At 37.9% G+C, this 13,524-nt stretch overlaps 1 protein-coding gene across 4 annotated transcripts in view; it reads right to left on the bottom strand.

The window, feature by feature from the left end:
- LOC129731391 (pseudouridylate synthase RPUSD2-like) overlaps nt 1–13,524 on the bottom strand; it is a 503,699-nt gene that overhangs the window by 59,947 nt on the left and 430,228 nt on the right. Inside the window, exon 6 of one of the 4 annotated variants that reach the window (XM_055691363.1) lies at nt 9,686–9,773. The exons of the other annotated variants lie outside the window; for them this stretch is intronic. Within the exon in view, the coding sequence (XP_055547338.1) occupies nt 9,686–9,773 (88 nt within the window). The remainder of the gene's footprint in view (nt 1–9,685; nt 9,774–13,524) is intronic. 4 annotated transcript variants of the gene reach the window in all.

Genomic DNA, 13,524 nt, shown 5'->3' with positions numbered 1-13,524 from the left:
GTACGAGAGTATCTATTAGGCAATTTTCAGCCACAACCACAAAAGTCATTGCTAGCGGAATGGCAATCTTCACACGGAAAGGATAAACTCAGTGCCGACGGTTGACTTTGCGGTGATTGAAATGGGAGATTTATCTCAGTCAATGGCGCAATTTGTCTGACTCCGTTAATAGTCATCTAGTCTTCTAATCGACTTGAACTTTGTATAATAGTGAGAAAAATAAATAATTTCCGCTTTCTTCAAATCGCACCAAAGCTTTTTGTTAGACACATCGCTCGAGAGAGTAACGAAAAGGCAAAGGTTGCACCACGTTTGAACAAAAACCAAAACCGTTCCAAAATCGACCGCTCACACAATGGTTCCACATTCGCATTCATTGGATCCTTTGAAAATGTGTCACCGCTCCTGGGGGCGATGCTGGGAAATCGGCACCGATTGCCGTCCCACAATGGAGCTTAAGAGCTATTTTGGATATCCCCATCGACAGCTACGCCAATCGTTACTGGGAACGCGATGCGTCGTATAACGAGCCCGAAAAGATTACCATCTTTGCCGAACAAGTCCTGCCCCCGTAAAAGTCGACCGCTATCGGCATACAAATCCGATAGTCAACCGTATACCGAGGGCAGAGGCCTGCTGCAGACAGTATCGGAATGTGTTCGAATCATTTAGCGGGCCTCGTCGTCGATGCCTTGGTATCGCGGGTGTTTCTGGCAATTTATGACCCTATCGACAGAGAAGGATTCATCGGAGGTGACGCAGCATAGCACGAATGGAGACCCGAGGTCGATTGTACAATTAGCTTTATCTTGACGGTAATTACTCCCTCCGGAGGAGCGCTGTCAGGCCATCGATTGTTTCGCAAACCGGAGCGTCGGAGAATAGCGTCGGGTATCGGACGATGGTATCGAAATTCAAATTAATTCCTTGTATCGGTTTCGGTTTCAGGCGCCGAAATCGATTGCTCGATGAATGGCGTGAAAGTGCGCTGATGAGATCCGGTCTTTGCTCGGTTATATCCTTGCCGCAGTGTTATTTCTGCCGTCGTCGTTCGGTGCCGTTTTCGTGACTTTCGGGAGTTTAGACGGCACCGGTAGTGATTATAGCCTCGGCTACGGGCACCGAAACGCTGACATGTGCTTCTCCATCGCAACAAAACGGTGGGAATACAAACAGCTCGCGCGGCTCAGTGAAAATCGGCGCTTTTCCTTCGTTGAAGTTAGTTTAATGGCCGGAATGTTCCGAGCATGGCAACGGTAACTTACAAAGCGACTATAACCATTTGCCGAACTGATACCGGTCTGGAAGTGCTAATCGTTGCGGCAAAATGCTTCCCAGTTGGAATGACCATCAAGATAAATTGGAATTAGTGTTAAGCGTTGAGCGGTTGATTCAATCGATGTTCAAGCTAGCAAATGTGCATAAAATTACATGCAAATCCTGTCCGATTAGCGAAACAACGAAGCTGTTTTGTTTGTCGTGAACCCAGGAATAAAAAATACACTCCTTTCACCTGGAGAAAAAGAAAAAAACAATTCAAATGTAAATTCAGAACAATTTCCCGTGATTGTAAAGTAGTTGCTGATTGCCACCGTCTGCACAGAGAGCGTAAAATATATATTCAAAAATAAACACATAGCGCGCAAATTCTCCGCTTAAAAACATATCCGAGCCAGAGGATGTCACCAACAGCAGTACCGTAATCTCAGGTATAATAGCAGCCTCAACAAACGTGACACAATTGCTGCCCCAATCTACATCTGAAAAGTCGTCAGATAAAATTCAACCTTTTCTTCCGTTGCAGTCGGTCACACAAAACGAGCGCGAACGGGTTTCAACGAAACGACTTCAACAGGACGAGTTTTCCGCTGGATGGCAGCCAGCGCTCCCGTAGGGCAGCTTCTTCACCGCTGATAAGCTCCAACCATCCTGTGAAGACATATTTTCAATGGCACTCTGAGTGCGGTTGTGGATGTGTGTGTGTGTATGTGTGTGAATTTGCAATTTTCTTCTTTCGACTCAATTGTACTTCCTCGCCGCACAGAAAAACGGAAATTCGCCAATTCTTGGTGGGAAAAAGTTTATTCCGGGGAGAGAAAAAAACTTGCTTTTTTTTCTTTCGTGAGTCGCATTCTCAGGAGGAGCCAGACGTGTAATTTGTTGTGAGTAACAAAATTCTTTAAGAATTTTCACCATGTAGAAAACTTTTAATATTTTAAGTTGTACGAAAAAAGTAATCTAAATTCTAGATCAAATCATTCACATATGACCAATCAAGACCAAAAGGGGAGAATTAACATTAGTATACTTCTTTCTAATCTTTGAGGTTTCGGTAAAAAACTTGGTGATAGCTTTTTAAAAGAATCAACGAATGCTTTTTCGCGGCTCAAACGTATGCCTGGAAGGCAAATTGCAAAAGTTCGTTTAAAGAACTGTTTTTCTGCTGCGCTTCTCAACCAAACTTTGACCCAGACTGTAGTATAAACCGAGAAACTTCACTGTGTAGTTTTCCCCTGCCTTCCAAGTTTATTTTCTCCAAGCGCTAAGAAGCGTTGCACTGTGCTGAAAAAAAAACGTCTTAATTCTTAAGTGAAATCGGACAGTGCGTAATTGGAAGCAATTATCAGAGTTAGTTTTACGCTTTTAATTTGGAGATTTTTGCATGAGTGCTCTCAATTTGAAGAGAAAAAAAACTCGCAGGAAAAAGTTCAACGCGAAATGTTCGTGCTTTATATACTTCATCTTTAGGATGAAGAATGTATAAAAACGGTTGCTTCTCGCTCAATTGGAGCATTCATATAATTATGAATTATGGTTTAGGGTAGAATTGTTTTTCCTCAATAATTTTATTGTTTGCTTGATAACCCCTCCCCCCCCTTTATGCGAGTAAATGAAAGTTAAATGTCTTTGAGCTTCAAAAACACCACATTTTTTATCAAAAATTTGCGACATTAAAAAATTCCTACTACAAAAATTTACGTAGAATCACAGCAAAAGTTATTTAAATTTCATTTAAATACATCTCTGTTATCTGTTGAAATATTCGGACCGAAGATTTTTGGTTTTTATGACAATATTTCTATAAAAAGGATGGTGTTATTGCATAATATTTATTAATATAAATTCAACCTGCTCACCTTATTACTGGTATGTTTTGATTTATACCTATAATATTTCCAATATTTAGTACTGCTACATTTGTTGTTGTTTATTCTTTGTTCACATAACATTTATTTGTCACGGCATACTACAAATTAATGTTTTACGGAGCCAATTATAATTTGTTGTTGTTGGTGTAACTTATCGTTGACTGAAAAACCAGGGTTTTGAAAAGCAATTCACGACTTCATCAAACAATGGAGCAATCCCGCTTCCTGCACCACGTTGGAACGAAGCACGATTGAAGATGCCACCAGATACAAACATCCAAAGTTAAATCTATTTGTATTACGGGGTCACTGAAAATCAAATTATTAAATTTCGAAAAGCGATAGTGCTGAAAAGTTTAGTCTTCTCGAAAATAGTCCCCATGCAAAATTTTGTTGTCAAAGTTTCACTTTCATGGCTCACACATAAATACAAAGGGAGGAGTACATAGAACGGCCAACTCTAGTGTTACCTCGAAAAGTCTCTGGATACCATACCGGTTCCGAAAATGTTTAAATTGCATGATATTTGTCGATGTATGCTGTTTTTCAGAAATTGGAAATCGCCGCCTTGGAATTCAAACTAGAATCTTGAGTTGGCTTAAGGCATCGTTCAGAACTTCCCGATTCCGAAAAAACTCATCAGATGTCGTTATCTTGAAATTAAAAATGGCGTCTAGGGTAGTATTTTGGTCTCTAGGTATGGCATCCAGAAACCAGAATACGACCCTTCCGAATCCGGTATCTGGCTATTCAGGGTTGTTTCCAGAAACCGTAAATCACCATCTTGGCTTTCAAAACACGATCTGTAGATGATTTCTAGCCTTTATTCGAGCCATCAATCCATATTGGATGATGTTTGGTTATTCTTTATTCTTTTTAGAGCCCGTCAGTTGATTCTTCAAAAGTGTGGATATAAATTGAGAGAACAACGAAAAAGCACGATTTTATTTTATACTGTCCGACGTTTCGTCACTGACCAGTGACATCTTCAGGGGTAACATCCACCTAGTAGTGCAGAAACCTTTTTTATACTAACTACCTATTATTCTATTTATTCTCGCCTATTATTATTTATTCTTGCTTATTTTCCGTCGGTCTAGTTCCGCCACTGTTGTGGCCAATCACCGACGCCCAGGGAGGTGACTCCACACCCAGGACCCTAACTCACGACCCGTTTATTAACGGACCGGCGCCAACAGCTTTACTTCTTCATGCGATGGAAGGCGTGATCCCAGAGATTTTTCGCCTCAGAAAATCTCCCGATGTCGGCTAGGATTGAATCTAGACCAGTTGGGTTGGTTGTGAGTGGATCACGCCACCTCACAACCATCGACACCTATGTCGGCGGTGGGATTCGAACCCAGGCGTTGAGCGTGGTTGGCGAAGACGTTACCAAGCACGCTAGGCCCCCGCCTATTGCTTTATACTTATTAGACCAGTAAACCACAAATCATATACCAACGTAAGTCCAATTCCAATAATGAATGAAACGAATTTAAAAGCTAGTTTTCAGAAGGTGAACCAAATACGATGATTGAATTAAAGCTTGACGTGGGTTTCGCAAATATTATGGATGTTGTCACTGGAGTAAATGAGTGTTATTTTTTCGATCCCAAACCAATTTTTAAATGCTAGCTAGAAGCAACTCAAATTTTTTCTTGAAATAATCGAACGTGAGGAAACAGTAATAGATGACAATGATGCTGATTTCATACTAAAACAGCTAATATGTATGTAAGTTTAATGCAGTTCTTTTTTTAAATCCCCATAATCCAGGTTTGAATATCACTCTCGCTTTATTTTTAGAAATCGCAGGATCGCTAGAATTATGAATCAGCATCTTATATTTTTTACGAATTGAAGCAAATTTCTACAAATCCGTTGAAAACTAAGCGACTGTCAGTAATTACTATTGGCTGTTGATTCTACCTCGAAAGGACTCATGATGCCTTCACCAACCACATTTACCGATTAGCGGCGCTAAGCTTTTGATAAGAAGTTCCAACTCTAGTTGAGGTATTTTCTACCTGATTATTGAGGGTGAATAATTTGTATTTTTTTATTCGTGCTTATTGGTAAATAGCTATTTGAGAAGGCAAAAAAACTTTTTTTCTCAATAGACTAAGAACATGGGCTGTTTTGTTCAGTTGAAAATGAAAGGGTGGACATATCTGTCATATTGCGATGGACTGGTGACAAAGCAATTGAGCATAGACCACAAGATTTGAGTATCCGTTGCTCCAACCAGAGAAGACCGGAGGAGTCGGATTCAAAACCAAAAGTCGACTTTGAGCTCATTTATTGAGTCATTTCTACTCTGTACAAATTTCTCCAGAATATTAGTCTACGCATTTTGATTTATAATTGTTGACATGTGTTAGACGGAGACAGATAGATGAAACAATTGGAGTGACGAACGTGGAAATATGCATGTTCGGTTTTTTACATACTCGAACGCCTTGCCGTTCGCTATGGGTAATATGATGCCTCCATTGCACTCTCATGCTGCAGGTTAGACCTCACATCACAGGTTAGGCTGAAAGCGAGAGAGCAAAAGGATCCGGATATATTGCAAACAGCTGCGTGTTACATTATGGAATATTTGGCTTTATTTTTTCGTACTTCTTACGCAAGGTAAAGGTCGTACAGCGAGGCTCATATCAAAAGTCACCTCAAAAGTTTCTAGGAAAAATCGTAATAAAAAAATTTGCTCCCGCATGAAACTTTTCGTTGAATCACTTGGAGCCAGTACTTCATATTGTTCTTATACTTATTGAAAACTAGTGTCAATTTCAATACTAGAAGACACACAACGTTCCAAAATATGATTTTCGTTTTCAACACCAAGAAAAAAAAATTGCTGAAGGAATCCCATATTGATTTTGTTTTCAATCCACGTCTGATATTGGTTGGAAAAGAGATCGAAAAATATCTGATCTCTTGATCAGCTATCTGGATTTTGTGAAAGAGCTCAAGTAGTCTGCTAGAGACTACTTCATCATTCGGTTTGGTCGCCATCATGAGATGCATCCGAAGAAACAATTTTGAATTTGGGAATTGTATACCTTATAACTTTGCATACTTAATTTGCAAAAGGGTCGAAGTCTTTGAACATTGTTTTCTACCATTTGATATGTATAAATAAAGACATGAGATAGATAAAATTTTTCGAGGGGATGAATTTGAGGAAATATTCTGAATTTTCATTAAAAAAATATTTGAAATCCGACACTGAATATCTGGAAGTTGACTCGTATGCAGCTCTCGTTTCCTAATGTTGCGTACCTCTAACAGCTATACTCCACTCGCTACCGTGTGACAAACTAGACTGAAGCTGAATTTTCTACACACGCAGTATTATGTGTCGAGTTGAGCGTATATTTTGCCATGAAGGCATGGCCACGCAGTCTCCAGGAAAAGAAACGAAACAAAACACTTTGTTGAGTCAAATTATGTAAGCAGGGGAATTTATTCCCTCCATGTTATTGTTATCCGTGCTCGGGAAGCAAGCCAATAACGAGGGAAATGTATGGGAAAGCTTGACCTTGTAACTTTTCACCTTTTCTCACCATTTAGTAGTAAAACAACAATATCAAACATAACATCAAACAATTGTCACATATTTTATCTATCCACCGTTACATAAATGACTAAGATAAATTTTGTCGCTCGCTTGCCATAATCGTTTGAAATCTGACGCAACATTTGCCAGTTTCATTTTCAATTTCATAAAATGTAATCTAGTATAGAAAACAAAAACGTAGTCCTACGTCAAAAGTGTTTAAAAAAGGTCATCTCAGATTCCTTTGAACTGAAGTTTTTCATACAGATAATTAGGTTGCCCGAAACTATGATAAAAACTTTTTCGTGTCCAACACTGTTTTACGTTGAAACCGTTTCAGAGACATAATTTTGAAGTAAATGGAAAAAATCCATGAAAAATTTATCATTTTATAAATACTTTCTGTTTTTTTTCTTCATAAAGTGTCATTTTCCCGAAGCATTTTTGGCACTGAACAAATGTATAATAAATGAAAGAATATGCTTTCAACATGATTTCTCATGACCTGATTAACGTACAAAACGAAAATTCAGGAAAAAGACGAAGGAAATCACCAAGGTACCTTTTCGGTAATCGTGGCAGTCAGTTTGAAAAATAATTGTCTTTTCGAGATAATCGTGTATGAAGACTCAAATTAAGGCTAAAATAAACCGCACTCTAAAATTTTATAATTTTCTTCCTACTGCTTAAATCTGGTTCATTAGGCAGACAGTTTGTGAAGTAGGGAAAGCGACAAATAAGCGAACTGGAAATATGATACAGATTCGGAAAAATATACCGCATTCTGACGCTTAAATCTTTGTGAAAAATTCAGTAATGAACGTTCTTAAGGTATCGTACATTAAGATAGAGTATTACAAATGTTAATAAAATTTTCGATTAAAAAAAAAGTATATAACCCAGTGATTTTAAAACTGACTAGACAAAATTGTTACTGAGAGGCGAAAAGATAGATTTTCAAAAAAAGAGGCTGTAAAATGAAATATTCTTGAAATGAGCTCGATGAATTCGTCACAACAAATTCATATTCTCACAAGATGCAAAAACAAAATTAAGCTCGAAATCAATAAAAAAACAGTTCCAAAAGCTAGAAAAATCGCAACAAGAAAATGATCTAAGGGTGAAAAATACTTTGAAAACTAGAAAAAGAATGGGAAGAAATTCAACCCAAAACAAGTTCATTAAGCAGACAGTATGTGAAGTAGAAAGAGCGAAAAATAAGCGAACTGGAAATATGATACAGATTTGGAAAAACATACCGCATCCCGACGGGAAAACGCTCCTAAAGGCCATGAAAAGTGAAAAGTATATAATCCAAATTAGGCTCAAATTTTTCGCAACACATTTTTGTGAAAATTTCTAACTATACAGAGAATATCTTTTTTTGCAATACCAAGAGCTATAAAAGGCTATAAACTACAAAATAGTCCGAAATTAGGCTAAATACACTGAGCTTCTTTTACATGAACGTTATGTAATACGTAACTGTAAAGAAAACCATATAAAAAACGTTCATTCACCAAATTGCTTCAAACACACCTCAATTATTGACCAAATCGATTTTTTCGCGTGAATTACGTTCCGCGGAAACGATAACTTCGGAAACACCTTGTTAATTTGCTTCTTTAACCAGGAAAAAGCGAAATGTGGGAATAATGAGCAAAAAAGAACCGTTGGAAAACGTTTTGAACGAAACAAAAATTTGCCTGATTCACTCTATTCAAACCTAAAGCTGCTAAGAAGTGTTTCGTTGTTCCAGCAAATGCCAGAATGTATTTTGAACAGTTGAAACATTTAGAAACTACAGGCCTCGTTCGATTTTGGCAACACGTCCAAATTCAAATTTTTATGATGCCTACCGGACTAAAGGGAAAATTCAATAACCAATTATATAGCCAATCCGAACAGTGTAGTCCAATGCCTACCGGAAGCGAAAATTCAATTCAACGCTTGGATGGTTGCTGGTGGTATCACGTCCAAAGTTTTGCCAAACCGTGCCAAAATCGAACGAGGTCTGTAGCTATAAAGTATACAAGATAATTGCGAGAATAGTACGGTTTCCAAAAGAAAAACACCTCGAAAATTTCACTGTGGATTCACTCCAGAGATTTAGCAAAGTGCTCATAGAATTTAAAGCGGCGTACGATTCGATTAGAGCAGCAAACCTATGCATTAGACAAGGAAACAGTGTATTTGATACGTGATAAACTTTGTGAGTGCTCGCGTATAATGTTTTTATCTATTTTGTATACAATGTACAGCCAGTTGAGATATGGATGACTACAGGAACGCAAAAGAAAAACATTAGAGAGTATGAATAATTAAACTGATAGTATTTTTGGTGTTCGAATAGTCCTTACTGGCAAAGTTTATAGTACTACTGAAGTTCTTGATAAGAGTTTTTTTTGAATATTCAAACACAATGGAGTAATACAATACAAAAAGAAATAACCTTCGATCTGAAATCAAGAAAAATAATAACAATTATTATTATGATTGCGAAAAACTGATAACGACGGTAATGGTTTCGTATTTTGATAGTAATCGGGCATGCTCGAGCGGCACGTTCTCCACACTCATTGGGAGATTCGCGCGGCCCACAATCGTCGTAGCATCTACGACGTCGTAGTAGTAAATTAGTAAAATAAATAACATTACACAACCATTGCACTTCCGATAGAGAGTAGTTTTTCATCGAAAGTTGTTACGGTACATGTGAATTTTGTATGGTTTTTATTTTTCTTCATTCGATCAGAACTCCTAACCACTTTCGACCACATCCCTTGGGCATTGACTTCGAAACTGGTGTCGAACTGCTGGGTAGAACACGTGAACAGATAACATTGTAACACCGTGCCGTGATGCAACATGCTGTTGTTGTAGTAGATGGGCGAGGGCGGAACGTATTGTAAAAATAAAAACGTCTACGCTGGTAAGATTACTCTCGGAGGAGGAGAACGAGGACGCTACTCACCGGCAACGAGCAGGGTTTGTCCAGCACTACGAGATCGTTGTCAACATAAATTATGTTGATGGGGTGAGCTAGAACGGGCGTCTCATGCCTGTTTTTTTTTTGTTTTGTTTGTTTATTTATCGATTAGGTGGTTACACAGTGTTCGCACGGTTGGTTCCGTCCCACGAACCGGTTCCAAAGGATTGCCCGATTTTGGTTTCGTCACAATGTTCGGAGATTCATGTTTGTTTATTATAACAAGGTTATCGTGAAAAGTTTTTTTTTTTTTGTTTGGTTTTTGTTTTCGTTTCGGTCCCCACCGATGATGGTAACAACAATGATGCGGATGCCACAGTGGCAACAAAGTGCCAAATCGAACGCATTAATGGGGTAGCATTGCGCCATTACCAACAGCCGCACAACCACCAGCAGCAGCGATAAGTGATAAGTTCGCATGTAAGATGCAATAGTTTAGACACACGTTGACAGGGTTGGCAGTTTTTGGGGGTGTTAAAATGGCAATATTCGTTTTTTGTTTCATCCATAAACCAAAAGGAGAAAAAGAAAGTAAAACAATGAGTGGAGATAATTGATTAATAATAGTACAACGGAACTGGTTAACAAAATCAATAGTAGATTTTTTTACAGGATTGATTCATAGAACTTTTTCTCTATCATATTGACTAATTGCACGACCTCTCCATCGAAAGTTAAAGTAATGGAGTCGCATGGTTAGTTGCGTGCTACTACGCAGTTCTTAGCTGTTACTAACCAGTTCCATGAATCGAAAAGTCAAACCAAAGTCATCAAGTCGCCGAGTTTGCATGCAGGGAGCGATATTCCTGCTGGTCTAGCGTCTAGTCAATCGAAATAATATATTTTTGTAAATTTTGGTGTGGTTTGTGTGTGTGTAAGAAAAAGCAACGAATGCAGACTAGTAAGCCTCAAGGGGAATCGTGAATGAAACGTGAATTTGGACGTCACAAAACTTGTGAGTAATCGCTAGCGGATTGTGTCGTTTACGTTACCATATTCATCATTAGTTGGAGCGGGTAAAGAAAACCATGCGTTTGACATTCTGAACGTTCCCTGAAGCACACAGAAACGAGCAAGGAGGAGATTTCCGCACGGATAATAATTAGTTCGGTCTGCAAAACGATGGCCAAAAAGCTATTATAACGGTGCGAGTTACTCGCTAGGATTAAAATGGGAATTAGTACGCATTTCGACAGATTTATCGCACACCGCCCTTCCTTCTGTTGGCTGGGGTTATTGTCCTAGCTGGGAAACTGTTACTGTTATTACGACGTGGTGAAATTGCGACAAATTTCGTGGTAGTGTGCAGTGGTTTGCGGTAATGCATTGTTAATGTATGCTTAAACAGGGGAATGCGATCGCGGTCGCGGGGGTAATTAGTACTATTATTTCATGTTTTCGTTTGGTGACTGTGTGGTTGTTGTTTCGGTGGTTGGTGGTGTTTGGTATTGTTCACTTCTCGAAACTAAACGCAAATGGGAATGCAGTGCTGCCGTAATCGCAATGCAATTCGAGGTTGAGATTTGGTTTTAGGATCAATTATAGAGTGTAGCGTTCAAACATGGTAGAGAATGCTTGTAATTAAACTCGTTGATATTATCATGTGAGGAAATAGACACATAGTTATTACAAGGGAAATCTGTTTTTAGAATAGAATGAGTCTGTCGAAAAGGTAAAAATGTATGTGAGGCATTAAACAGACCGTATCGCTCGTAAAGTACGGTTCTACTTGTACAAAAAATATTTTTTCTGGTACATCAACCTATTTTTGGCAAATTAGACTTGCTGAAACTTGCATTTTTTTGTAATTTATATCAGTTTAATGCTAAACGATGCTCTTTAAATTTTATCAGCATCCTTTTTTATCTCTAGTCGCCAAATTCACGCTCGGTTTTCTTACGCTTTCTATGTCGATTTTATCGCACTTCTTTAAAAAAAATCTAAATAAAAAATAATAGTAGTAGTTTGAGTCATAATTCTCATGTGTGCCTTGTGTCCTTACTATATGCGCATAATTTATAAACTCAATTTTATTGCCCTTTTTTCAAAATAGAGAAGAAATGTTCTCTTAAATTTGTAGGAAATATGTATTATTCGAGCAGCTCAAAAAGGAGATATAACAGATCGCCTATCAAATGTTAATCGAACGTCAATTGAAAATAAAATTATCTAACAGTTCCACAGTTTCACATAATCGAGCATAAGACAATCTTTAAGAATAGGCAAAATGTTAATCGCGAAAATGTTATGGAGAAAAATATCACTTTTTTTTGTTTTTTTTTTCATTGTATCTTGACATTATATCCTATTGAACTTTGAAAATAAATTAATCTACCTAAAATCTCATGAATTCTAATCCTCCGAATTCACAGTCACTTTTTTTGACTGTGATAAAATCTAAACAATACTATTGTTATGTTACAATCATGCAACTTTTGTGTCACCTTGACGTTAATTTGATATCTATCTCACAAAAACTATCTTTTTAAATTGAAAATATCTTTTTTAAATCTAAAATATCTTTTCTTCAATTGTTTTAACGTAGGTCTACGTGCCACGCTGTGGAAAGTGTAACGAATCTGTGCCCTATTAAAATGCGCATTATGTAATTATTACTGAAGTTTTCTTCAGAGTTTCGATTGAAATTCATCAAAAAATAACTAAAAAGCAATTGGAAAAGCAATGGGGAACCAATCACGAGCTCGCTTTTTGTTCGTAATGTTTGTTTTAGACCTATATACTGCCGCTATTCGCATAACAGTCCTATGTAAAAGTCCTATGTTTTCTTGTTTTTTTACGGAAATGGGTCCATTTTGGCATGCTCTACAACAGTAGCCATTAAAATCGAGGTTGTGGGAATCAAACCTCACATTTTTAATGGGTATTCTAGAAAAACATGCCAAAATGGACCCATTTTCGCAAAATTTACACAGGACTCGCAACTTTTACATAGGACTATTATGCGAATAGCGGTAGTATAGTAAGTGGCCCTACCTTTTTTCAAGTTACGTCATTTTCCCACTTTCGTAAGACACAAGTACATATGCTTCCGTATGTTATACGAATGTACGAAAAATGAATCTCCTTTCGGGTTGACAATTAGTGAAACCGTAACGATGGAACAATGGGGTGCAACACTCTCAGCCAGGCAAAAGTGTATAACGCTGTTACGTGTTGCTTTCTGCGGCTGCGTAATTGTTCGCCGGATTCGTCGCTGATGTTTACGAGAAAACTCGTTTAAGTCTCTGAAAAAATTTTGAAGGATTTGGGCACGTAAATTCTCAGGAATGGTCAAAAGCTGTAGTCTCTCATATTTTCCAGTTTAAGCTTTGGGATCACACCTGTGTTGACCAGTGTATTATACTCCGTCGAATTCGGATTTTTATCAATTTGTGATTTGTGTCGATTTCATAACAATAAACTGAAAGCTACGGAAATCGAGTTCAAAATCGGTGAGCACCACAGAGTTTCTAGCATCTAGATCAGGGTACCAAATGAGGGAGATGCAATCTGCTTCAAAAATTGCATCATCAAACTCTCAAGAAAGCATTCAACAAGCATATTTTAGAGCGTGTCACTTTCAAGTATTTAACAAATTCACGCTTCCTCGACAATATCGTTAAGCCAACAATATTTTGTTTTTGTTTTCATGTCTGTAAAACATTTTTAACGTGAAACAGTGTCGGACATGAAAAAGGTTTTGTTGGGAAAACTGTCTTTCCTTGGAAGGCCCATTTTGAAATGTTCAGAAGCGTTTCAGGCCACTAAGCTATCTGAGATGACCGTTTTTGAATTTACATTTTATTTCAAAAATAAACTATTTT

The sequence above is a fragment of the Wyeomyia smithii genome, chromosome 3 (assembly GCF_029784165.1).
Source record: "Wyeomyia smithii strain HCP4-BCI-WySm-NY-G18 chromosome 3, ASM2978416v1, whole genome shotgun sequence".
In the NCBI taxonomy this organism is placed as follows: Eukaryota; Metazoa; Arthropoda; class Insecta; order Diptera; family Culicidae; genus Wyeomyia; species Wyeomyia smithii.
This window is presented reverse-complemented; position numbering and strand designations above follow the sequence as displayed.